Raw genomic sequence first — 25,831 nt, 5'->3', positions numbered from 1 at the left:
CTGCAGGTACCAGAAGAAAACATCAACGCCGTCATCGGCGCCCTGAAAGTCAGCCAAGCAGAGAAGCATTAGGAGGGCCTCTTCCACTCCTCCCTGTCTGCCCCCCCAGGCCTGGGCCAGGCCCCTCCCCCGAAGATTCTTCTCACAGTATTTCTCACGGACTGGAAAATCGGCCCCGGGGGCCCCCAAGACAGGGCCTCAGGGAGACACCCCCTGATTGCTCAGCCTGCCGGGCCTGGGGCCCAAGCCAAGGCCTCCCCATGCCCTCCTGCCTTCCTGGAGCCCCCAGACCCTCCAGAGAACCCCCCCTCCCCCCAGCCGCTCCTCCTCCCCACCACCCCTACTCCAGAAAATGATGTCTGAGGCCCAGGGAGTTTGCGAGCCAACTGGCCTTCCCCTCTGGCCTGGCCCACGGCGGGGGGCAGGGGGGTGGGGGGCAGATGCCGAAGGAAGCAGGCCCCTCCTACGAGACAATGGGGTTCTGACTCTCGCGTCATCCTGGGGAGCCGGCCGAGCGGAGCCGAGTTCACGGAGACCGGGGAGACCCCCGTGAGGACCTGAGGCTGGATGTTGTGGCCGCTGGTCTCCCGTTCCGTCAGCTCCGGGCTGGTTCCCGCAGAGTGGAGGCCAGTGGGCGGCCCTCGGGTCACGCGCTGGGGAGGCTCCGACAAGCAGGGGTGGGGCCCTGATCTGGGGAGGACCCAGGCCACCCAGAATTTCACCTGCCATCCACAGGGCCCGCGCCCCGACTCCCAGCAAGACTGCCAAGGGGGCCCTGTCCACACCCTCCCCGCCATAAGCACTCACTCCTGGGGGTGGTTCCCAGGAGACCCACCAGCCTGGGGCATGAGCTCCTGTCCCCGCTGCTTTCCCTGGACCCTCCTTGGGCAGGCGGAGCCTTGGTTTCCCCGAAGCGGGGGGCATCCCCAGCATTTTGGACCTGGGGTTTCTTGGGTCACCCCCACTCCCCAGCAGTTGACTAGACCAGCACAGGGCTCCCCGTTATCCTGCCCCCTCCCCTGCCCCACTTTTGGGGGGATGTGGAAGGCCTCTGCCCCCAACTCACCTGCCTGCCCGCCCCTCAGCTGGGGCCTGTGGCATTCATGAGTACTTGACCTGGGGGGGGCAGCTTATCTGAGCCTTAATAGAGAAAACCATACAGTACGTTTTAGTTTCTTATTTAATGTATTCGCGCCCAGGCTGTGGTCGGCGGCAGTTTCAGGGGACAAGGGACGACGCCTGCTGAGTTCTGTTGGGGGACCCAGAGGCTCAGGGTCCTTTGGCCGACGCCCTGTGGCTCCAGGGACAAGCGTGGGAGTCTGTAGGCGTCACAGAGGTGTTAGCCCTTTCTCTGGAGCAGGAAGCCGGCAGCAGAGGTGTGTGGCGAGATATAGGGGTTCCCGCGGGGTGCCCAGAGGCCACGGGGCAGGGGACAGCCAGGTGGCAGGCCGACCAGGGCGAATGGGGGTGAGCCCCAAGGCGGCCCCTCCCTCCCTGGTGCTCCTTCTCAGGCGACAGCTGCCTTGCGCTGTCCCTGAGAGGCTCAGAGGAGAAAGGAGGGTCTCTCTGGTGAAGGGCTTGTGTGAGCCCCACTGCCCTGTTCTCCCAGCGTCGGGGGACCCTCTGAGCCCGGGATACCCACCAGATCCTTAAGGATGCTCGGGGCCCAAGCACTGATGAGGAACCCACTTTTTTTTTTTTTTAAGTTCATTCATGTTGCACAAAACTCTTAAAACAACCAAAACGTGTCCATCTGTTTGCTGGCTCCAAAACGGGGTGGGGGGTGGCCGAGCGGGCAGGAAAGCACCTGAGACCCCGAGTCCCCTTTCTCTCCTTGGAAGGCCTTGATTCTCCGTGGCGCGCCTCTCCAGACTCCTTCCCTGTCGGGTCCCCTGATGATGTCACTCCTCCACGCTCCCCACCCCCACCCCCACCCCGCCGAGCAAATGTGTCGGCCCCGTGACCCCGGAAACGTGTGCTCCCCAGGCCCACCCCCCCCCAGGACGTATCTATTGTACACACTTATAAATACCTGTGTTTTATGTTGATATAGATATATACTGTAAATAGCATATATACTTGAGCAATATATATGTTAATATATACTGTGTGAGCACACACGCGTGTGTGCACAGTACGTGGATCACAGACCCCGCTGTGTGTGCACGTGTGTGGGCGTGGGGGCCTCCTGCCGCCGCGTCTGCCGTGCACGCGGGCACGTTTTGAGCCACCATATATTTTTAATTCAAGTATATAGGCAATACATTATTCGAGAAGCCCTGACTTGAGAGGGAAGAAAAAAACCAGCAGCCCAGGAGCGGAGCCCCAAGACTCCCTCCCCCAGTCTCCCTTGGAAGCTGGATTCAGCCCCTGCCTGCACCCCCGTTTCCATGGTCAAGGCCCCCGGGCACCCTTGTTTTATCTGGGGGATGGTGGTATGGAGGGAGGAGTGTTGGAATTTCTCGCTCTTGAGCAGAAAGGCCCTGTGACCGTTGCTCTTTGCCCAAAGACCTGGGCAGGTAGGTGGTCCCTCCCTGCTTTCCAGCCTGGGCCCCCCTCCCCTCCCCTCCCCTCCCCTCCCCTCCCCTCCCCTTCCCTTCCCCCTGGCTGACTGCTTACCTGGTCCTTTTCACTGGCAAGCTGAGAAACTTCGGCCTCTTTTCTCAGGCCTCTTCCTGGACACTGGCCCCGTCTAGTCAACAAAAGGACCGAGGCCCTTGACCTTGTGTCCAGGGGGGGCTGGGGCGAGGGCTGGGCTCTCCAGCCGCTTGGGTGTGTTGGCGGCCGTCTGGGCCTGGGCCCCGAGCTGCCGTCTGGATCTTCCCGTTCCCTGGGCTTCCCTCTTGCTGTGCCCGTGACGAGCATAGTCAGGGATTTGGTCTCCATGGCAGTTTGGGAGGGAAGAGTGCCCCACGTTTGCTGGGTGCGGGGGGCTCTCCAGACCCACCAGAGTGGCCTGAGGGATGTGCCATCGGGGCGGGGGGTATCTTGGCTCTGGCCGGTGGGGCACATGGCAGGGGCAGGAAAACGGGGCTCCTGAGTGAGGCTGCCGAAAGGTAGGGGTGAGTGGTGGCCCCAACCTGCCTCCTGGGCTCCAGATGTGCATGTCTTTGCCTCTGTGCCACTCCGCGGTAAGAAAAGCTTGCACCAGCTTAAGGCCACCCTCACCCCTCACCTGCCCCATCCCTGCACACTAAAGAGAGGAGGTGGGGAGACGGGAGGCTCGACCACCCCCTTCTCCCTCACCCCCGGTTACAAAAGTCTCTGTGGCTCAACCCTCAGCATGGGCTCCTCTGGTTTCCAAGAAACACCTTCCCCCCTCTGCACCCCTTCCTCCGTGGTGGGCTCCAGAGCCCAGGGCACGCATCCAAGCTGGAGAGGTGTGCAGACTTCCCCTCCCCAGGATTTGGGGGGTCCAGAGCGTCCCGAGCACCAGCATCCTCCCCCTGCCACCCACCCCAGGCCACAGGCCCCTGGTGGGCAGGAAAGGAGCCAGGTGACCCAGAGCTGCCCGCCATGGCCTCCCCCATCAGACAGCGTGGCCCTGGTGACCAGCGTGGTGTCCAGAAGAAGATGCGTGGTCTGGTGAAGCTTGTCCCCTGTGAGATGATAGAGGGCGGCAGAGAAGGTTCTGGGTTGATGGGTAGGGTGAGGCCCCTCTCCCAAGCCAAGGGCACCATTTGCCTGATAGTCAAAGATGAGGCTGTTAGAGGAGTCTTGTGGCCACCCTAGGCTGCCTTTGTGGGCCTCTGGACTGGACTTGGGGACAACTTGGGTTCCCAGCCAGGGTTAAGAGGGACCTTGAGGACCTCTCAAATGATAGCCAAGCACTCCTGTGCTCTGTGACCTAGAAATGTTTGGTACCACTTCCTGAGTGAACACTGAGTAGGGGGTAGGAAGAAACCCCCCAATATGTCCATGCCCTCCTGTGAGCCAGGAGCAGCCTGTCACGGCTGTCACAGATGCTGGGAAATGGACCTGTTGTGTGGCTGGCTTGGTGAGCAGAGCTTGAGGGGCAAGGATAATGGAGTCTCCCCCCTCAACCCCAAAGACCAGAGCTTTGGCTTCTCAGGTTTCCCAGACGCTATGCTGAGGGAGGTGCTGGGCCTGGAGGGGGCGGTAGCCCTCCCTACAAAGAGGCCGCCAGAGGGGAGCCAACCAAGATGGCCGCTTGGTGGTCAACCCAGCAGAGGGCGGGCTTGGGGAGAGAGGCCCGGGGGGAGGGCAGTTGACTCCTACCCTTTTCCTGTATCTCAGCCCATCCCAGCTCTTTTTCTTTCTTTCATTTTCAAAGTAGAGGTAACAAAAGGGCAAGCTTAACTGTCTCTTACTCCTTAGACCCTGGGGAGAAAGCCACAGCGGGGGCCGTGGCCTTCAGCTTTGACATCCACGACCTCCTATGAAGCCTGCTCTCTTGAGAAGGCGAAGGCAAGGCGGGAGCTGTTGGCTGAGGCAGCCTGCCATCCTTGGGGCCGATGGTGCCAGGAGTGGCCCGGGTCAGAGGGAGAAAGAAGCCTGTGGCCTGGACCGCGGCATCCGTGGTGGGGAGGGCGTTTGAGGCTCTCGGAACAAGGTGGGGAAAGGCTGGGAAGACAGTGTCGTGAGTTCGGCCGCGTGTGTGTGTACATACACGTGGGAGTGTGCACGTGTCCTACACATCGGCGTGTGTGCAAAGCCCACATCCGAGCCAAGGGCCTGGCTCGTTCAGTATTTTGAGGCCTCAAGGGCATTCTTACCCAGGGGCTGCCTGTAGAGTTGATAGGGTGTGGGGGACAGGGATGTCCCCAGCAGGGGCTCTGCTGTGCCCCACAGACACCTGGCGGCCCACGCAGCCCATGCAGCCAGCCCCAAGGGGCTAGACCTGCCGGGCCAGCTCTTCAGGAGCGCCCAGCCCTGAAGACAGTATTCACGGGGAGACGGGTAGGGTGCCGGTGCCCCTTGCCTACCGGGGGCTCGTCTGCAAAGAGCATCCAGTGAAGTCGGGGACCAGGGTGGGGAGTGCGGTTGGTGGTGGATGAAAAACGGGCCAAATTCGTGTCCCAAGACCGAGGTCAAGCCCAGTGCGTTTTCCCGTCCTCTGCCTCAGTTTACCTATTCAGAAAATGGTCCAGGGAGAACTGAGCAGGGTTGGCTCCAAAACTGGGCGGGGTGGAGGTGGGGAGAGGGCAGGGGGCTGACAACAAACAAAATCCCAAGTCCTTCTCTTGCTCTATGCCAAAATTATTTCCGTTATCCTGAGATGGGGGTGAGTGGATGTTGGGTGCATGATGGGGCTCCGAGGGGCCTCTGCCCTGCCCAGGGCCTCGCCTCGGGGGGTCCGGCCCTCACCTGGCAATGCCCCGGGTCACCAGCAGCAGCAGTGGCACTTAGATCTGTCCCGGGGCCTGGGCGAGGGGGGAGCACCGGGTGACCCTACGCCCCGGGGGCCCTCATGCTTACTCTTTTTTCTTGAAGAAACACAAAACCCTCGAGATTCATGTACTGTATGACGGAGAGAAAAAAAGTACCTAATGTTCCCCCCCAAAAAAGACAGTATATTTTGTACTTTGTAAAGTGTTAATTAAAATGGACAAAAAAACGGGTGGTGGCTGACGGCTGTGTGATTTGGGGCTGACCCGGGACCACGTCTGCTGTCTTTCCCTTCTCTGCCACGGTCGGGAGCGGGGGTGGGTGGAGGACAGGCCGGGGGTGCTGGGAGGAGGGAGAACAAGGCTTCCAGCCCAACAGCCAGAGTCTGAGAGAGGAAACGTGCCCCAGAGCGAGAGGGGCCGAGTCAGTTGCCTGGTGCTGCGTAACGAGTGGCCCCCAAACTTAGCAGCTTGGAAAATCTGTTTGCGCCTGGCGGTTTCTGTGGGTTAGGAATCCGGGAGCAGTCTGAGCAGTTCTGGCCCAGAGCCCCTCGCGAGGCTGCAGTCGTCTGAAGTCTTGGCCGAGGGACCCGAGGATCTGCTTCCAGGGCGGTTTGTTCACACAGCCGGCAGGTTGGGCCCGGCTGCTGGCAGGAAGCCTCTTCCTCTCCGCGTGGGCCCCCCCTCGGGGTTGCTCGAGTCTCCTCGCGGTAGGGTGCCTGGCCTCCCCCAGAGCAAGGGATTCGAGGGCCAAGGGAGAAGCCAGAATGGTTTTTTTCTTCCCAGGCCTCAGAATTCACACACCACCGCTGAGCGCCATGCCATCATACAGCCCAGCTCGGATTGGACACAGGCCGAGGCCGCTCGGGGGTGTGAGAGCCGGCAGGTCGGGGGCTCGGGGGCCATCCTGGAGACGGGCCACTACACCCTCCATTCCTTCCCAGACCTCTGGCAGAGGTGGGGCCGGGGGGTGGGGGGCGGGGGGGTCATGGAGGACAGGGCTTCTTCCCCAAGCCTGGAGCCCTGCTGTGGACGTCACACCCCCGGGAAGGGTTGCTCGGACAAGATACCCTGGAGGCAAGAGGGAGGGCACCTGCCCAGCGCCCCTCCCATGAGCCTCAGGGAGGCTCCTTGCTGCCTTGGTAGGTGGGCATCGGGGCCGCCTGGGCACAGAAGAGATCCTGGAATCTCTGGCATTTTCCGTGGAAGGCAGGTGTGAGCAGGGCGGGGCTGAAGGCCTAGGTCTGCGCTTGGCCCCACCCACCGACGCCCACGCCCACCCCACCTCACCCCTGCCCCTGGAGATGGAAGGGTTTGGCGCAGGGGGGCTGGAGCACTCTTACCACCCTGAGCTCCAGAAAGTTCTGCTGCCCTGAAGGCTTTTCCCTCTGGGGTCTGCAGGCCGAGCGCCCTCTCAGGCCTTCAGATGACGCATCAGAGCCAGGACATCCACGGGGACCCAACTGCCCAGCGCTGGGAGGGTCAGGAACGAGGGGACGGAAGCGGAGAGCCTGGCACAGAAGACGACTGTGGAGAGGGCCTGGCGTGTGGCTGACGCAATCCGACCAGCCAGGCAGACCAAGCCCGACCGAGGGCGTCCCTTACAAGTGCCTCGGTCGCGGTATCCAAGATGGAGGTAGTCACCAGATCCGAATCTGGGGTGGGAGGCTCCAAACCACTCGACGGACCCTGCTCAGCACCATCACTTCCTGCCCCTGACCACCACCGGGGGGGGACCCCCCGCATGACCGTGGCCTTCTGGGACACTCCCCCTCTGTAAACCGGCTGGTGCTTTAAGATCCGTAGTTCAGGGAGGACAGATTTCTGTCCTTCACCCTGGGGCAACACGGTACACGGCCCCACCATGAGTTTGGGGAAGGAAGGTGACAAAGCATTTTCAATTTGTCTCTCAAGTTTATGGGAAACCTTTGCTGTAAAGCTTAAGAACTGGTTCTCCACAGAGAAGAGGAGGTACGCATGAGCCCGACAGGGGCCCCGGGGCCGCTCCCCCCCGATGCAACCTGGCTGGTTCCTGCAGCCTCTGGCCACACACAGCAAGGACTCCTGCTTAAAGAAGTGACCATTCCACGTTTTTTTTTTTTTTTTTTAAGACTATTTTTGCAGCGCCTGGGTCAGCTGAACGTCCGACTCTTGATCTTGACTCAGGTCAGGATCCCAGGGTCGGGCTCCATGCTGGGCTTGAATTCTTTCTCTCTCCCTCTGCCCCTCTCCCCCACTCTCTTTCCAAGATAAAAAATATATATATATATATATTTTTTTTTTAAACGTTTATTTTTGAGAGAGACAGAGACAGAGCGTGAGTGGCGGAGGGGCAGAGAGAGAGGGAGACAGAGAATCCGAAGCAGGTTCCAGGCTCTGAGCTGTCAGTACAGAGCCTGATGTGGGTCTCGAACTCACAAACCACAAGATCATGACCTGAGCCGAAGCTGGACGCTTAACCGACGGAGCCACCCAGGCGCCCCCATAAAGATTTTATTTTTAAGTAATCTCTACACCCAATGTGGAGCTCGAACCTACAACCCAAAGATCGAGAATCTCCCGCTCCGCGGCCCGAACCAGCCAGGCACCCCAACCTTTCCACTTTAGACCACAAAGCGCCCCACATCGCCAGCCCCCTTCCCCTGCTTTTTCTCCACAGCCCGCATAACCATCTTACCGTATTTTCCATTTTGCCTGTTTATGGTGTTCCGCCTCCTAGAAGTCAGCTTCATGACACCTGCTCGCGGGGCTCTTGGCCCCAAGTGACCCAGTGTGCTACACGAGCCTGGCATACAGGGGCTGACAGGAAGTATTTGTTGAGTGAATGGACAAAAGGAAGGGGGTGCAGCCACTGAGCTCCCCGGGCTGTGGCACGATTATCAATTATTTTAGATTTCGTCATTTTCTCCCAACTGAACTGTGGGAGGACACCCTGTTCAGAAAAATTGCCTTCAGGCAGGACTGTCCCCTAAAGTTATTTGTCACTGGCTTCTAGCTGTCTCTTTGTCCAAAGTCCGGCTTTTGAAAGCTAATCTCTAACTGATCAGGTAAAGTAAAAATAAAAGACTTCTTCAGTGCTCAAAAATAAAAAGGCAGAAAATAGGCTTTATTGCAAAAGAGAGTTCTGAAAGAAGTTTTAAGCAAGAGGACAGGTTATGTTACTCCTCAAATGTTTTCCACACTTTCTGAGCCTCTTCCCCGGGGCCGGCCCTCCAGCCAGGCTTCCGCGGGGCGTGTTCAGTGCCCCAAGAATCGGGCCTCACTCTTCCTCCTGCGGGGGCTCCTCGGCTTTCCCCAGCCAGGCGGGGAGAATGGTTAGGAGGCTCCTGACGGCCGTGGGCCGTGCGTGCTGCCCGGGGCCCACCGGTACTCTCAAGGGACTGCAGCTCGTGTCCCAGCGCGAGCCGGCCGTGGGGCAGCAGAGTCGGGTGACTGGCCGAAGCCACAGCCCGACTCCCTCGGTCAGGCCGGGGCTCGCGCTGGGGTCCACGCGCCAACCGTGAGCTCGGCCGTGGTCAGAGGGTCACAGAAGCCCTCCCAGGGCCCAGATCCCCCTTTACGATCAAACATGCCGTGGAGCTAAGCTTTCCTCGGACCCGCCTCTCCAGCCAGAGATGACCCCGGGAGCCGTCGTGTGTTCCCCGGAAAGAGCGGAGACGTGTAGATTACCCTCGCCCTGCCAGGGCCACGTGGCCTGGGACTCGTCTCACTGGAGCTCAGCCTGGTGAATGTGGCAGGTCTCACCCGCAGCCAGAGGGACTGAATCGTGGGACTTCTTCCAGTACGTTCCTGCTAAGGGCACCGGGAGAGCGTGTCACCCTTCACGAAGGGCCCCGATCCCCTCTGACCCCCTGCTGAGCAGTCCAAGTGGCTCTGAGGCCGGGTCTGGGCTCGAGCCGGTCAAGAAGCAGCATCAGATGAACGACTTGGCCAGAGTCACCATGTGATCCACACCACACGCCACATCCACGGGCTCCCCGGGCATCGTCACCTGCAAAACAGGACCCAGCACACCGTGAGGGGACAGGGCTGGCTGGGAGGCAGACGGGCTTGGAGGAGGCCCAACCTGGGCCTGACCCCTGGCTCTGCCTCTTGGTAGGTGACTTACCCTCCCGGAGCCTCGGCTCCCCACCCTGCAAATGGGGGTGCTTCTACCTAGCCGGCAGGCGTGTTAAGACGAATAAACGCGATCACCGTGGAAAGAGCCATCCCGACGTCCCACCTGGCCGATGGCAGATGTGACTCTTCATGCCCACCCGTCGGAGAGGCTGCTAGAACATGCCTACTCCCCCAAGTATGACCCTGCCAGAGGTCAACACCTGCTCTCACGCCAGGTGCTTGCTGGCCATCCCTAGGGGTCACCACCACGGGTCACTGGGGCAGCTCAAGAAACCCCTTCTCCTGCAGCCAGGGTCCGCTTTGGGAAGGAGGCTCCCGGGCCGGCGTCTTCACCCGAGTTAGCCGCCAGCCTCAGTCCCAGGTCGGCCGTTTCCCAGATGACAGGCACCCTCGAGGGGCGTCCCCCGTGTCTCAGACGGTGCCAGAGGCCTCGCCGGCAGTCCCATCGGCACCGCCCACCTGCGCTGACACTTCACTGCACGCAGTCCAACCGGCGAGGTGACATCAGGCTGCTGTGGAGGCTCTGGCCTGCTCGCCTTCAAAAGACCTCTCACTGGGGGCGCCTGGGCGGCTCAGTCGGGTAAGCGCCCGACTCAGGATTTCGGCTCAGGTCATGATCTCGCGGTTCGTGAGCTCGAGCCCCGCGTCGGGCTCTGTGCTGACAGCGTGGAGCCTGCTTGGGATCCTCTCTCTCTCTCTCTCTCTCTCTCTCTCTCTCTCTGCCCCTCCCGTGCTTGTACTGTGTTGGTCTCTCTCAGGATAAATACACTTAGAAAGAATTTTAAAAATAAAACAAAATGACTCTCATTGTTCTACAGGCCTTGGAAGTGACCACCCCAACCAGCTCTGGGTGGGCCCACAACTCAAGGACTGGCACGTCCCCATAGCCAAGCCCGTTCTCCAGAGGAGGGGCGCTTTTCTTCCTCCTGTGACAATATTATTATCATTATTTTCAAGAGGTGAGCCACTCTCTGGCTCCCCCATAGAATGACATTCAGTGAAAAAGAATGAAAAGGCATTAGATACCTTTTTTTCCCCCGATTTTATTTTTAAGTAATCGCTACACCCAGTGTGGGGGTTGAACTCACAACCCTAAACTCAAGAGTCGCACGCTCTTCCTACTGAGCCAGCCAGGCACCCTGGTATTAAATACCTTTCGGAAGTTTATCAAATGTTCATTTATTTTGAGAGGGAGGGAGGGGGAGAGAGAGAGAGAGAGAGAGAGAGCATGTGCATGTGGGGGAGGGGCAGAGAGAGAGGGAGAGAGAGGATCCCAAGCAGGCTCCACACTGTCAGCAAAGAGCCTGACGCGGGACTCGAACTCACAAACCGCGAGATCACGACCTGAGCCGAAATCAAGAGTCGGATGCTTCACCGACTGAGCCTCCCAGGCGCCCCTAAATATGTCTCAGTCCCACCCTGTCAGCATCTGCCCCTTTATTCCCACCTTCCCTCGGAACTGGATTTTTAACTGATTCCATGGCCTTCCAGACAGGATGCTGCTGCCTCCGACCCGATCCAAATGCTGCCACCCTCCCCTGGTGGCAAGCGCTCCGCCAGGCAGCGTGACAGCTGGAAAGGGGGTCCGTAGCAGCCTGTGGAGTTTACTGAGCATAAGAGAAGGAAAGGGCTCCCCCAGATGGCCTGGCCTAAAAGCCCAGAGGCAGCGGAGCCTGCTGCCTTCCGTGTGGGGTGGCAAGTCCATTAGGGGCTCCTGGCCGGCAGGCAAATGGATGTGAGTGACTGAGTCCTGCTACCTGCCCCTCCCTCCCCAAACAAACGTCTTCGGCGACACCCATCACAGAAATCACTGAGCACACCGAGCAGCGCCCCCGGCTCATCACAAAGGCACAGGGGTGCAGAAAGCGGGCCAGGCTGGCCACAGAGGCAGAAGAAAACAGGTTGCCTCTGGGGTGACTGGGCCCAGACGAACTCCTAGCAACCTTCCTGGGCCATTAGAGCGCATTTTGTTGACCTTTCCCGGGGAGGGTGCCGCCCTCGGCACTAATGTGTCCCCAGGCTGCGGCACGCAAGCACCTGTGTTCTTGCTCCCCGAGCGCTCTGGCCATTAGGGCCCCCGAGCAGAGTAAACCACCTGGCCCTGGTCTACCGGCTCGGAGGCTGGTCGGGGCTAGGGCTGGCCTCTGAGCCCCTTCTGCCTTCTGGGGAGCAGCGGGGTTCCTGTGGTTCCCGCTCCCCCTGGCACGTGGGGGCTCAGTCTCTCACGGTCTCTGAACAGCGTCCGAGAGGAGATTGCCCCCGGCCGTGTGTTCCGTGTCTTCAACGAGGTTGAAGTTCCTAGTCTAAATCACTTTATGCTCACGACAGAATTACTGCAAAAAAAACTGAACCTACATCTGACCTGAAGGACTCTTAAAGGTTTGAGCAGAATCCTTCAGGAACGTTCCTCTTCACGACAAGGTGGTAAGACAAACATCCACGGGACAAAGGCAGGGGACTCAGAGGGAACACGGAGCTGGGCTCCCGGCTGCTGCCCGACTTGGCTGCGTCTGCCAGGTCGTTTGTGGCACCAAGAGGTCAGCTCCCCCAGACACCGTCCTGGGGCCCAGGGCCCATCTGCCAGCCTGTGCGCCCCAACCCAACCCGGTCCTGACCCGAGGGGCACAGGGCGAGGGGCGGCACTGCCTGCACACAGAGCCCCAAGTTCGGGTCGCAGCCCCTGCTTCTGAGTGGCCATGAGACGGGGCAGCCCCCTTGACCCCTGAAGTCAGTGAGCCCGGCTGCAGGCTGGGGGGGGGGGGGGGCTTCAGGGGGTCCTGAGGCCGAGGGAGAACAGCAAGGTGCCCAGCACGCCGGAGAGCTGTCCCCCCAGGCAGGCAGCGACGCTGGCCCGGAAGGCCACACTGCCGGGTGGGTGGGGCGCGTGCCCCAGTGGCCTGTTCCCACGCCCACGGTGCCGCCATACAGGTCAGAGGGTCCCGTAAAGACCTGGACCCCGCCTCTCCCCACCGCCGGGGACCTCCAGCTCCAGCCCCGGGCCCTCCCAGAGGGCGGCACGGAGAAGAGACCACCGTCTCCAAGTCAGACACATCGGAGTCTGAATCCGGGCCCTGCTGCTTCCTGGATGAGCGGCCCTGAAGACGTCACTGACCCTCCCTGAGCTCTGAGTGTCAGTGGGCGGCAGGAAAACCTCCTGGAAAGCTTCCGGAGGAGAGGGTTTTGAATCAGGTGGCTCTGCAGTCACTCCCTGGGCCTTCGCACTGTCGGAGGCCAGGCTCTGGGAGCCTAACAGCAACAGACTCAGTGCCATTGTAGGAGCTACAAATAAGGCTTTACTGGTTTTCCTCCCTTCGTGGAATGCTTTTATTTTTTTTTTAATATGTTTATTTATTTTGAAAGAGAGAGCACGAGCAGAGGAGGGGCAGAGAGAGAGGGAGACAGAGAATCCCAAGCAGGCTCCGTGCTGTCGACACAGAGCCCGATGCAGGGCTCGATCTCACGAACCATGAGATCATGACCTGAGCTGAAATCAAGAGTCGGACGCTTAACCAACGGAGGCACCCAGACGCCCCCACCTTCTTGGAATACTTTTAAAATGATAGAACAGTCCCCCCCCCCCACCCCCGAAGATTAGTAAGAAAACACAGTTTTTAAAATAAAAGTCGCCTGTAATTTAAAAGACAGTGAATGCTGGGGTGCCTGGCTGACTGTACAGAGCCTGCTTGGGATTCTCTGTCTCTCCTCTCTGCCCTTTCCTCACACACACACACACACACACACACTCTCTCTCAAAAATAAATAAACATTAGGGGCGCCTGGGTGGCGCAGTCGGTTAAGCGTCCGACTTCAGCCAGGTCACGATCTCGTGGTCCGTGAGTTCGAGCCCTGCGTCGGGCTCTGGGCTGACGGCTCAGAGCCTGGAGCCTGTTTCCGATTCTGTGTCTCCCTCTCTCTCTGCCCCTCCCCCGTTCATGCTCTGTCTCTCTCTGTCCCAGAAATAAATAAACGTTGAAAAAAAAAAAATTTTTTTTTTAAATAAATAAACATTAAAAAAAAAAAAAAAAAAAAGCGAGTGCAACTGAACAGACTAGAGTGAGGTCCGACTGCCAATAAGAGGCTGATCTGATCTTGAAGGAATCCAGCCCCGCTGACCCCAAACCTGGCTCCTGCCACGGCCCTCCCCAGAGCCCAGCCCGACACAGAGCACGGGAGGGGCCAGGCCCCCAGCACCACCCTCCACAGTGCTCTCCTTCACCGGCCCCCCCGAACCTGCAAACACGCAGGGCTCGGAACACGTGCCAGGGGAGGACGACGGTCTGGCAGCCATCAGGCGGACAGCCCGGGACGTCCCCTCCCCAACCACACGGGTGCCCCACTTGCTGAGTAGGGAGTCCGCGGAGGCGGCTCCGGTCTGAACAGCAGGTGGCCCCAGGCCCCGGAAGCCTGCCGATTCCAGCTCCCCAACGGATGCCAGAGCCCAGCCATTTTTCGCTGGTACGGCGATCAGATTTGCAGTCTCCTCTCGTGGCTGACCATCACTCCGATGCGGAGGACAGGAGGGCAGGTGGGGAGTCACGCCGGTCAGTCATCCAACACCCAGCTGCTCTACCGCGTCCCCAGCTTCCCCTCGGAGTGAAGGCAAGCGGGGCCTCTACCTTATCGATGCTCGCATCACCTGGCCTGCCACCCACTGGCCACAACCGGCTGTCCACTCCTCCCACGTCACGGGAATCCCAGGCTCAGGCGAACAGGCGCGTGAGCAGTGGGCAGCCTGCAGACAGCTCTGGTGCACAACCATTTGTTCCCAACCAACATCAAGCCTCAATCCTGCCCTGTGTTCTTAGAGACTGCATACATGGTTTTTATAAAGGGGTCAGGGCCTGCCAAGGTCACAGGGGGCCAGGACGGCGGGCAGCCAAGGGAAAGAGCCCCTAAAATGCTCAAGTGCCTCCAAACGTTTTGCAGGGGGGTTTGGATGGGCAAATCCTCATTATTTGACCTAAGTTAGAAATTGCTTTTGCATTTTTACATGTCGTTTCAAAAAATGCTTTACACAATTTCAAAATGTATTTTTTTTTAATTTTTAAAAAATGCTTATTTTTGAGAGAGAGAAAGCATGAGCAGAAGAGGGGCAGAGAGAGAGAATCTTAAGCAGGTTCCACACCCACTGTGGAGCCCGACATGGGGCTCGATCCCATGACCCTGGGATCATGACCTGAGCTGAAATCAAGAGTCGGACGCTCAGCTGACTGAGCCACCCGGGCGCCCCTCACATGATTAAAATCCAACGTTCACAGAAAATACTTTAAGCCGTGCACGCACACACACACACGTGCATATGCACACGCTTTCTATGCAGAGCCTGCTGACTGTTTCCGGAAGGGAACATTAAGAAACCAGTGCCAGCGGCTGCCTCCGTTATAAGAGATGGGGGGGGGGGGGGGGGGGGGTGTCTCATATTTATAATACCTCTTGCAGCACGTACGTTTGTGCTGTTCTCAAAAATACCAACAGCTTTTTCGGTTTTCAGGAGAACTTAGTAAACAACACTGAGATAAACTACAATTTAAGAGAGAACCTTTCTCCCCTTTAATTTTGAAACAAGCCTTTTTTGTCTAATTGCATCCTCCCCCTAAGAAAAACTTATTTTTTTCACTCTGCCGGCTGTGGTTAAGGCACTCTGACTATGAAACAGCCCGCTTTCCTCCGAATTCGCTGTCAAACTTTCCTCTGCACAGGCCTCTGGGGACGGCCCCTGGCACAGCACCTTCTTCGTCTCGAATCTCCCCCTCGCGGGGGGGGGGGGGGGGGGCCCAGCCTGCGCCCACTTCTCTCCCAGGCACTGGCGCGTCGTCTCCCTGCTCCGCGTGCCCACGGCCAGCCTCTCACGAGGCTTCTCCCAGGGCACCGCGGGACCGGAAGCCTCGGCCGGGCGGGCCGCTCACTCGACGGGCCCCAGGACGGAGCCAAGGGCAGCGAGAAGCTGGAGCCGGGCACCCGCTCGGGCTCCTCACCACAGCGCGGCCTCCCCTGAAGCCACGGGGCGGTGGGGAGCGGGTCCCCGCACCACCACCCGGGGGGGGGGGGGGGGGGCCCTTCCTGTGGGTGTGGCCTGAGCCCACCCATGCAGCCTTACCCTCCACGGGAAATACTGGTCTTCCAGGCGACCGATGCCCAGGCACCCTCGGATGTTCTTGCCCCACACAAACAGCTCTCCTCTGTCTGCAAAGAAAGGAAAACGGTAGCTCGGTTGGGGCCAGGCCAAGGGCAAGTCTCCAACAGGGGGAAGGGTCATGAGAACAGGCTTTCTAGGCACCCACAGGGCCCGACGTGAACTCTCAATTTCTCCCAGGCGTTCACACTTTCCTCTGAAGGGAACAGTTTACCGCCACCAGAACACAGCCAAGCCCAGACCCGCGCCGTGTCCGTCACGTGGGAGGCTGGCACACGCGTGGGGCTCTGGCCACAAGCCCACTCTTACGCACACCCCGCTTCAAATCTCGAAAGCTGAGCACCCTCAATCCCCGGTCATGCCCTGGCGGCGTGAGGAGTAGGGCGATGTATTCCTTGCCTGGGTTTCTCTCTCTCTCGGGAGCATCTGGTCGAGAGCTACAAAGTGACCAGAGCCTCTCTGGGCCAGGTCTTCGTCTGTGTGCTGGGAGCTGGGACACAGCAGTGACCGAACACACACACAGTCCCTGTCCTCATGGGGCTGGAGCTAGAGCAAATGAGCAGAACTCACTGTAAAAATGCAGGTTTACAAACTGTAAAACATGCCGTGAAGGAGGACAGACAGGGTGCCGTGGAGGACGGCCGGGAGACAGAACCCAGACGGGAGCTCTGGGAATGCCAACCTGCCCGACGGAGCCCCAGCCCTAGCAGGGCACCGCCCAGAACCCAGCGCTCGCTTTAGACTTCCGTACACACCAGTTTGGGGTGCTCTGTGACACAGAGAAAAGGCTTTGGTCACGGGGACTAGAAGAAAGGCCGCGGAGAAGCCGGGACGACAATAATCTGGTCTGATTAAATAAAGAATCCTTTTGTTCCGAGCTGGCAGATCCCCCTGATCCGACCATCCTCCTTGGTCCTCCGCCCTCAGATGCGATGTGTTCAACAGACCCAGTCAGTCTGGGCCCCCAAAATGTTAGCAGACCTCAGGGTAAACCCAACGCCGGCTCCCAGCTGGGCCCGGGGGCAGGGCAGAAACCCAAACTCCGATGCCCCCCCCCCCCCCCCCCGCTAGGGACGGTGACCCCCACATGGAGAGTGGCCAGGTCTTGGGGGAAATCTAGACGGGGAATTCACTTCAAGGAGACCCACAATGGCCACACGGCACGACCACAAACAGAAAACAGCCGCCCCCAGGCTCACACTCCATATGGATTTCCGGGCAGGTAACTCTGCACACAGACACAGAGGCCTGAAAACATCCTGCGAGACACATCTGCACTGCCTCCAGAATCCGTCCACACCGATGCTTACTTGCTAAAAGCAAAATGAGCTTCAAAAAACTCACGAGACTCAAGACGACCCAAACTCACCGTCCCAGCCCAGATGCTTAAAGAAAAAAAGAACACAAACCAGCCAACTCCTAACCGCGAAATGAGAAAAAGGGCTTCTAATTGCAAAGAAACCGCGAGTCTGCTTGAGAATCACAACACGAAACTCAGTTCAGTCTTCCTATTTGACTAACGTGGGCAAAGTGAACCAGCAGTCGCTGTGGTTCAAGAGAAGCACGAAAGCTAGAGGGCTACAGAGGAACCGGATGCTTCGCGGCCTCGTAGTCTGGCAAGCCTGTGCGCAAACCCCGTCTCGCCTCCCCTCGGTCACGCTCCTGCCAGCCCTCTGGGGCACTCGGGCAGACTCACCTCCACAAAACCACAGGAGGGCCGACAGATCTGCCTCTTGCCACCCCACACGACCGGTTCCTAATTACCCGCCGTGGGCTCGCCAAACCTCCGCCGGTTTCCGCCGGCATCCCCAACACGCTCGACGGTCCCTCTCCCACCACCGCCTGGGATCCTCTTGAGAGAACCCACTTTAACGTTAACCCGACCACAAACCAAATGAACCAAAAACACAACTTTGGGATGAAGAGAAGGTACACATCATACGTCCCCAAGCCAAGCAAATCTGGATTAGCCGCTCTCTTTAATTATCCATGCGGAAACATCACCCCACTGCCTGGGGAGACAGCTAAGCTCCGCCCGTCTTTGGGGCCACACGGGCCCGGTCACTTACTGGTAAGGGCGGCAAAGTGGCTGAGGCCGCATCGGATGAGGGAGACTTGGACTTCTGGGTTGAACTCCGCCAGGCCAAAGAGGGTGGGTGGAATCATTTCTGGAAGTGCAGTTTCCACGAGGTTTGGTCCTTTCCCAAGAATTCCGTAGCCCCAGACAAAAACATGTCCTTCTCCTACATCACAGCACAAACAACGGTCAGTAAGGCAAATCAAGTGCAGCCCGCCCTCGCTAGAAATTCGGACTGTACCACCAAGACGCATTATGTCCACATGGATTTTTTTTCCCCCTCCTTGCTTGGCAAGAACATACGGACGGATACTTAAAATAATGTTTCTTTTCTCCTCTTTCTAATTCTTGCTTGTGGCGAATGTCTAGCCGGCTAGCCCACCTCAGGATACAAATTTCCCACATCTTGAGGGTCACCTGGATGGGCCCAGTTCATCAATCCCGCAGAAGCCCCACCATGAGCACAGGGGAGGCCCAGAAGGATGGTTTTCCCCACACTGACACTCTACGTTTCAAACGGATCGGGAGACCAAGCCAAGTACACAAAGAACCTCTGGCCCGATTTCTGCAAGTCTTAGAAATGATTCTTTTCGTCATAGAAGTTTTTAATGCTCATCAGCGACCCTAGACACTTAATCCCAGGGGCACAGGCCTCGGTATCCAGACCCTACGGCCCTTCTCCTATCTGCCTTTGTCTCCTGGCACAGCCTCGCTGGGAAGGCAGGGCTGAGTCTCTGGCCGAGGCTACGGGAGCGGGAGACACAGCTCGGCCCCTCCGGAGGTCTGCTGTAACGGGCCAGAGTGACTGTGCCCTGTCGCTGTCGATCTGTCCACATCTGAATCACGACTATTACCTCCTGCCAACAAGTCAAGCTGTCCCTCTAGTAACTGGGCCCAGTCTAGCTGGACCTTCCCAGGGCCACGCTGCCCTCCCTCCCTCCGGCTAAGGTCTGTGGCTGTGACGCCAACGGACACTGACCCTTCTCCCGCCCAACCCACTGGCCATAGGAGGGTCTCACCATTTAACACCGCACAGCCTGTGCCACCGCACGCGGCCTGCTTCACCCTGCCCACTCCTGAGAAGGGCAAGCACCGGGGCACGTTCACCTGAAGCAGAGCAAGAACCACGCTGTTAGGAAGGCAAACTCGGGAATGTTCCGTCTTGTGGACAAAGCACGGAAGTCCCGGTTTGTTCATCCCATCTACAAATATTTCCTGAACGTCCAGGATAAACTAAACATCTAACTGGGCACTGGGAATTCGACAGGGAACAGGAGACTCGGGCCCTCTCTCAGAACGGAGTCTGGTGGAGAAAGCAGAAGCTGGTCAAAATTAACATGAAATTAATCTGCGCTGAGGAGAGTCCAGGGTCTCTGAACGTCGGGGAACCTGATCTAGTTTGGGGGTAGGAGCGGTCAGGGAAGGACCAGGAAGGCTTCATTCGATCCTGTGACCTGAAGGATGAGCAGAGCTAACCAGGCAAGGGGAGAGAGGACATCCCAAGGAGTGGAGATGGCACGTGCACAGGACACCTTCGGGGAGTCTGAACAAGGTCGCAGTGGCTGAGCAGACGGGGGAGGGGGGATACGGAGCATGAGCTGGTGAGGAAGGAGGCCAGATCGGCAGGCCCGTAGGCCACAGTAAGGAGCTGGTCTCTATCCTGAGCACAATGGGGAGCCAGCAAGCATTCTGGGTAGAGAGGCAATGTCAGGGGACATGGGAGCCAGTGGAGGACCAGGATGTGGGGGATGTGCCTGCATTCTTTGGTGGATGTACCCAACTCACAGCGCCCAGGGACGGCCGAGTGGAAATGGCAGGTGACGCTCACAGATGCGTGACCCTGAAGAACAGTGTGGGCCCAACGTGTGAGCTGGGGAGTCACTGGCACACAGCCGGTAACTGCAGCCACGGGTGCGGGTGAGACCTCTGAAGGGACCAGACAAAAGGGAAGGACCTCCAACATGTAAAGCCCGGCACAGGAGGAGCACCAGAAAACGAGGCCAAGAAGAAACGACGAGGGAGTCGGGAGGGTACTTAGGAGTCATTAGTGGGGCCCAGGGAGGAGTGTTTTGTTTGTTTTTTTTTTCAACGTTTATTTATTTTTGGGACAGAGAGACAGAGCATGAACGGGGGAGGGACAGAGAGAGAGGGAGACACAGAATCGGAAACAGGCTCCAGGCTCTGAGCCATCAGCCCAGAGCCCGACGCGGGGCTCGAACTCACGGACCACGAGATCGTGACCTGGCTGAAGTCGGACGCTTAACCGACTGCGCCACCCAGGCGCCCCAAGGGAGGAGTGTTTTAACAGTCAACAGCTCATGATCAGGGTCAAATGCTGCTGCGAGGTCAAGATGGATAAAGGCTGGGATATGTTCTCCAGAGTCTTGGCTATTATGTGAGCAACATGAAGGCCCTGGTAGCCCAGTGAGAGGCTCTCTGCCAAGTGAGAAGGGTGGAAGCCAAGTGGAATGGACTGAGGAGTGAGGAGAGGGAGACAAGAAGTGAATGTGGCTCTGAGAGTTGGCCCTAGAAGTGGAGGCAAGGGTGGGTGGAGATAAGGGGTGGGGGGTGGGGGGGAGTAAAGATGGGGGAAGGGGCAGGGTGGGTAGAGATGGAGGAGGAGTGGGGGTGGGACAGGGGTGGGTAGATATGGGAGAGTGGAGGGGGAGACGGCGGGGGGCGGGTGGAGATGGGGGAGGGGGCAGGACTGGGTGGACACCAGGAAACCCACACAGGGCTTCTACAGACAAAGGCCACAGGGGGTCAGGTGTAAGGACGGCTGGGGAGGGACCAGTGGAAAAGGGGAGGTTGAAGCTATGGGGAAGAAGGCCCAGTAGATGGAGCAAAGCTCCTGAGAAGGCGGGAGGAGACAGGACCCGGGGCCCAGGGCGGGAGGTGCCTTCCCCCAGCCCCGCCCCCTGCTACAGAAGGGGTGGGCCTGGCTGGAGTGTAAAGGGCTTGGCGTGGGAAACTGGGGGCACTCCCATCTGACAACACGTGTTTTCTCTACTAATCGGGGGCCAGACACGACACGAGGGTCGGGGGTTTAGAGGATGAGGTGCTGCCCACTTAGCTCTCCAGCAGGACTTGGTGTTGGTGCCTCCACCGAGGCCGAACCCCGGAAAGACAGACCTGAAGTGCTTCAGTGGCGGCCACGAATCTTTTCGGAGGTACTTTCAGATGCGGACAGCTGGAGGCTGACAGCCCCTCAGCTGACTCAGAAGGAACAGGCGGCCTCACTGATCCAGAAAGCGCCTGCCTGGACGAGGCGAGGCGGTCAGAGGGTCTCTACCTGCCCGTGCTCTGGCACGACGCACTCGGCACACACCGAGGAACACGCCAGCACAGGGCCTCCGGGAACACCCCGCTGCCGTCACCGACAGGACGAGGCTCGGGCCACGGTTAGAGTTGGGGCCGCGGTGGGCTGCTTCCAAGACCCGCGCCCCCCGCCCCCGCCACGCACACCCGAGTGTAACCCTGGCCTCGTGTGGGGCTGGACCCCCCGACTGGCTTCCGACGAGCAGAGTACCGGGGAAAGCAAGGCGAGGCCACTGCCAAGACTAAATTACGAAACGCTGGCTTCTGTCTCACTGGCACTCTCTCGCCCTCTCCTTTGCCTGCTCTGATGAAGGCAGCTGCCATGTTGGGAGCTGCTACACGGAGAAGCCAGGGACCAAGGGAGCTTTAGCCAACAGTTAGTGGCTGGCTAGCCACCAGCAAGCAACTGGGGCCCCAGTCCAACAGCCCACGAGGATCCGCATCCTGCCGACAAGCACCGGGGTGGTCCTGGAAGCGGGGCTTTCGCCCGCGGAACCCTACGATGCCTGCAGCCTTTGGGGGACCAGGGCCAGAAGACCCGGCTAAGCCACCCCTGGATTCCTGACCCACAGAAACTGTGAGGTAATGAATGCGTGTTGCTTTAAACCCCTAAGTCTGGGGTTTAAACTAAGTTGGGGTTTAAACATATCGCTGATATGCAGCGATAACAATGCCACGACACCGGACGTGTCCCCCACAGGAAGGCCACGGGAGCCATTTTTCTCAGCACCGGTAACAGGAAGTGCAACACTCTTCCCGAAAACAGCATTTGTTTGTCTTATAGAAACAAAGAATCATTTACATGGGTACGTTTTCTTCTCTGCTTTGGCTACTAGGAGGCTCAGAACCAAACTTGCAACTGCTTCTAGCCGCTGTGTCGGACCCCAGGGAACGCGTTCTCCTCATCTTCTTCACTGGCTTTTAGTTTCTCTCCGTGATGATCTCTTTATCAATATACATTTAAAACCCTCTGTACCTTGTCAGCAATTTGGTGATATTAAGGAATAAAGTATGTTTTTTAAATAGTCCTTATCTTTTTTTTTTTTCAGTTTACTTATTTATTTTGAGAGATAGACAGTAAGGCACAGGCAGAGAGGGAAAGAGAGAATCCCAAGCAGGATCCACGCCCAGCATGGAGCCTGACGCGGCACTCGACCTCACGACCTCGAGATCATGATCTGAGCCGAAATCGAGAGTCAGACGCTTAACGGGCTAAGCCACTCAGGCACCCCAGTCCTTATCTTTTAGAAATATGTATGGAGACTTTTATGGATAAAATATGATGTCTGACCTGAGCCTAGGTGGCTCAGTCAGTTAAGCGTCCAACCCTTGGTTTCGCCTCAGTTCACGATCTCATGGTTTGTGGAGTTGGAGCCCCGCCTCGGGCTCTGGGCTGACGGTGCAGAGCCTGCTTGGGATTCTCGGTCTCCCTCTGCCGCACTCGCTCTCAAAAATAAATAAGTAAACTTAAAATATATACACAGACCTGGGATTTACTCAGAATAATCCAGGGCAGAGGAGCAGATGGCAACAAATACTGGCCATTAGGGCATGGGGCTTTTTTTGGTGGGGGGAGGGAGTGCGGCAGGTAATGAAACTGTTCTGGGATTAGCCCACTGCACAACCTGGGACTCCGCTAAAACCCACCAAATTCTACACTTGAAAATGGTGAATTATATCTGTTTTCTTCTTTTTAAATGGACCATTAGTTGGTAATCGTTGAACACGGGTGAGAGATACATAGAGATTAATCATGCAGGGAGCTCTACTTTTGGTTTTTATTTGCAATTTCCCTTAACGTTTAAAATCCTGCCGTACTGTACGGACTGCGGGTGACTCCCTTCAGTGAGGAGGAGGGCGCGGTGACCGGAGAGGCCACGGGCAGTGGCTTCTGAAGTACTATGAGTGTCCCACTGCTTGCGGCGAGGGGGCGGGGGACACAGGCGTCCTCATCCAGGTGCACACTCAGGATCTGCACCCTTCTGGGGCACACATGTTACACTGCAATAAAAAAGCACAGGGCGACCCCACGGGAATGACATGAACAGCCTCGTACCCCTCGTGAGACGGGGTACACGGCCACACCTATCAGCCTGCTCTAGACCAGGACTATCGCATCAAAGGGTTGGTAACGATGGCTTTGAACCGATGCTTTCTTTCCGGACTCCAACGAGATGGCCAAGAAGAGGCGGTCTTACAGGTGGCCAGGCCTTCACAGCCTGAAGGCCACACTTTGCTGAAGAACTTCTTATAAACACCCTTAACGCTTCGTCGTCTCCAAATCCCCCAGCCCGGCCGTAAGCGACCGCATACCTGCGTGGAGTCCGTGACAGAGGCCAGCTGCAGGTACTCGGAGTTTCCCCAGCCGAAGAGGCCACCCTCAGCAGACACGGCCAGGCAGCAGTCACCGTAGGTGGCAAGCTGGACGACGTGCACCCCGGCCAGGTCTCCGCCCAACTTGGTGGGTACGCTGGTGATATTGTAGTGACCCAGACCTAATACAGTGGGGAAGCGTTACTCTCGATTACCGACTCTTGGGACACTTTCGCAGACTTACTGCGCGCCAAGCACAGTTTTGAACGCTTAACAAACATCAGCTCGGAAATGAGAATCTGCCTCTGCACTGTCTGCAACCTCCTTCCCCGGGCTCACTCAGTGCAGGATAAACACGTAACAGTCATTGTTTATTCGTAAAACCCTTGAGACGGAGTCTGATTCATGCGAGAAACCTCTGTGAGACAGAATACCACTACAGTGAGACCAGAAGACCCTATGACAACACACACAAAGAATTCTCAACCAGCAATCTCTAATGTACTGCTGGACTTGTGAGAAGATAAAGGACGTCTCCGAGAGGGTATCCCACCTCAACCCCCCAACATCGCCCCCCGAAATAACAGCAAACCGAAACTGGCAAACTGGCATGGCAGAGGAAAAGACAGGGCTGGCCAGAGGGTATCAGGACGCATATCACTGCCAGCACTGTGATGGCGTTAAGCCCTGGGCAGACCAAGGCAAAATGCACAGCACAGACTCCCGCTTTAAACCAGCCTTCTGTAAATAAACATTTTTTAAAAACAAAACAAAAACAAAAACACAGGGGTGCCCGGGTAGTTCAGTCCACTGAGCGTCCGACTTCGGCTCAGGTCATGATCTCACGGTTTGTGGGTTCCAGCCCCGCTCTGGGCTCTGCGGTGACACCTGTGAGCCTGGAGCCTGCTTCGGATTCTGTGTCTCCCTCTCTCTCTGTCCTTCACCCACTTGTCCCCCCCTCCTCTCTCTCTCAAAAATAAACATTTTTTAAAATAAAAATAAGCCAGGCTTCCGCAAAGGGACCCAGAGCAGCATCAGAATGGCAGCACCCTTTAGCAACAGGTAAAAGCAAATCCGAATCCTCTCTGGAGGAAAGCATCTCCAGTTAAGGCCCTGAGAATTTCCACCAATTCAATTCAATGAAATATGAGCCCACAGTCAAAACTTACTAAACACATAAGGAAGGATGCCCCTATGAGTCAGAGAGTAAACTGAACCAACAAACTACCAATTGACGGCCTCCGGGTTTCAGACCCTGGGATTATGATATACAAAATAAAAATAACTCTGTGTGCAATGTTTACGCAAATAAAAGCAGGAATACGAGGCTATTGAAAATGGCCAGGTACATCTGAAAAGGAAGCAATAAGAAATGAAAAAAAAGACAGTTAAAATTCAAAATCCAAACAGATGGACAAAAAGGCAAGCCACCGTCTGGGAGAAAACACATACAACACTAGAACTGCAAAGAATACAGATGAGGATAAAGAATTCCTAAAAATCAATAAGCAAAAGACACATAAGTCAACAAATAAGCAAAGAACACCATGTACATTTCAGAGAAGAGAAAGTAAGACTGGCTTATAAACGTGTAAAACGGTGGTCACTCTCAAGCAGTTTTTCGGAAAACGAAATTGAAACCTCAATGAAATACTATGTCACACCCACAAGACAGGGAAAAACTTCAAAGTGGACGATACCAAGCCCTGACGAGGCAGTGAAACACCACCCTGTGGCTGGGGGTGACTTATTACAACTATTTTGGAAAACAACCATTTGAAAACAGCTCTAACCCACGGCCACTCAAGGCATCTTCACGAGAGCGATGAGAGCTGTGGAACACGTGACCAAGGAGACAGACAGACGGCCCCGGACGCACTGCTTGACATGTAACAAAAAGTTGTAAACCATCCAAACATCCATCAACACGAAACTGAATAAATGGAGGTATATTCCGTGGTAGGATGTCATCCAGCTATAAAAATGGACTGCATTCAGCAAAGAAGCAGAATACAAAATCAACACAAAGAAATCAACTGCCTTTCTCTACACTAACAATGAGCAATCCAAAAAACAAAATTAAGGGGCGCCTGGGTGGGTCAGTTGGTTACGCCTCTGACTCTTGATTTCGGCTCAGGTCATGATCCTGGGGTCACAGGATTGAGCCGCACAGTCAGCACCTGGGATTCTCTCTCTCCTCTCTCTGCCCCTCTCCCACTTGTGCACGTGCACACATGTGCATTCTCGTTCTCTCTCTCAAACAAATATTTTTTAAAAAAAGAAAAAATAATTAAAGAAGACAATTCTATTTACAGTAGCATCCAGAAGAATAAATACTCAGGAATTAACTCAACCAGCAATGTCAAAGACGTGTACAAGGAAAACTATGAAATACTGCTGACAGAAATTAAAGAAGGCATAAATATGTGAAAAGACATCTTATGGGGGAGCCTGGGTGGCTCAGTCGGTTAAGTGGCCGAATTCGGCTCAGGTCACGATCTCGCAGTCCGTGAGTTCGAGCCC

General features: G+C 57.1%; 2 protein-coding genes across 3 annotated transcripts in view; one reads left to right on the top strand and one right to left on the bottom strand.

Annotated features, from left to right (window-relative positions):
- CASTOR2 (cytosolic arginine sensor for mTORC1 subunit 2) overlaps nucleotides 1–2,150 on the top strand; it is a 54,301-nt gene extending 52,151 nt beyond the window's left edge. Inside the window, exon 9 of the mRNA XM_047837940.1 lies at nucleotides 7–2,150. Coding sequence (XP_047693896.1) covers nucleotides 7–72 — 66 coding nt within the window. The 3' untranslated portion in view covers nucleotides 73–2,150. The remainder of the gene's footprint in view (nucleotides 1–6) is intronic.
- Nucleotides 2,151–8,433: 6,283 nt separating this feature from the next.
- RCC1L (RCC1 like) overlaps nucleotides 8,434–25,831 on the bottom strand; it is a 35,127-nt gene continuing 17,729 nt past the window's right edge. The window contains exons 7-11 of one of the 2 annotated variants that reach the window (XM_047837939.1): nucleotides 23,309–23,490; nucleotides 18,697–18,784; nucleotides 17,670–17,843; nucleotides 15,565–15,650; nucleotides 8,434–9,339 (exon numbers count right to left, since the gene is read on the bottom strand). In XM_047837939.1, coding sequence (XP_047693895.1) covers nucleotides 9,262–9,339; nucleotides 15,565–15,650; nucleotides 17,670–17,843; nucleotides 18,697–18,784; nucleotides 23,309–23,490 — 608 coding nt within the window. In that variant the 3' untranslated portion in view covers nucleotides 8,434–9,261. The remainder of the gene's footprint in view (nucleotides 9,340–15,564; nucleotides 15,651–17,669; nucleotides 17,844–18,696; nucleotides 18,785–23,308; nucleotides 23,491–25,831) is intronic. The other variant, XM_047837938.1, reaches the window with a different exon arrangement.

The sequence above is a fragment of the Prionailurus viverrinus genome, chromosome E3 (assembly GCF_022837055.1).
Source record: "Prionailurus viverrinus isolate Anna chromosome E3, UM_Priviv_1.0, whole genome shotgun sequence".
NCBI lineage: Eukaryota > Metazoa > Chordata > Mammalia > Carnivora > Felidae > Prionailurus > Prionailurus viverrinus.
The sequence above is the reverse complement of the archived record's forward strand: the minus strand, read 5'-3'. Positions and strand labels throughout refer to the sequence as shown.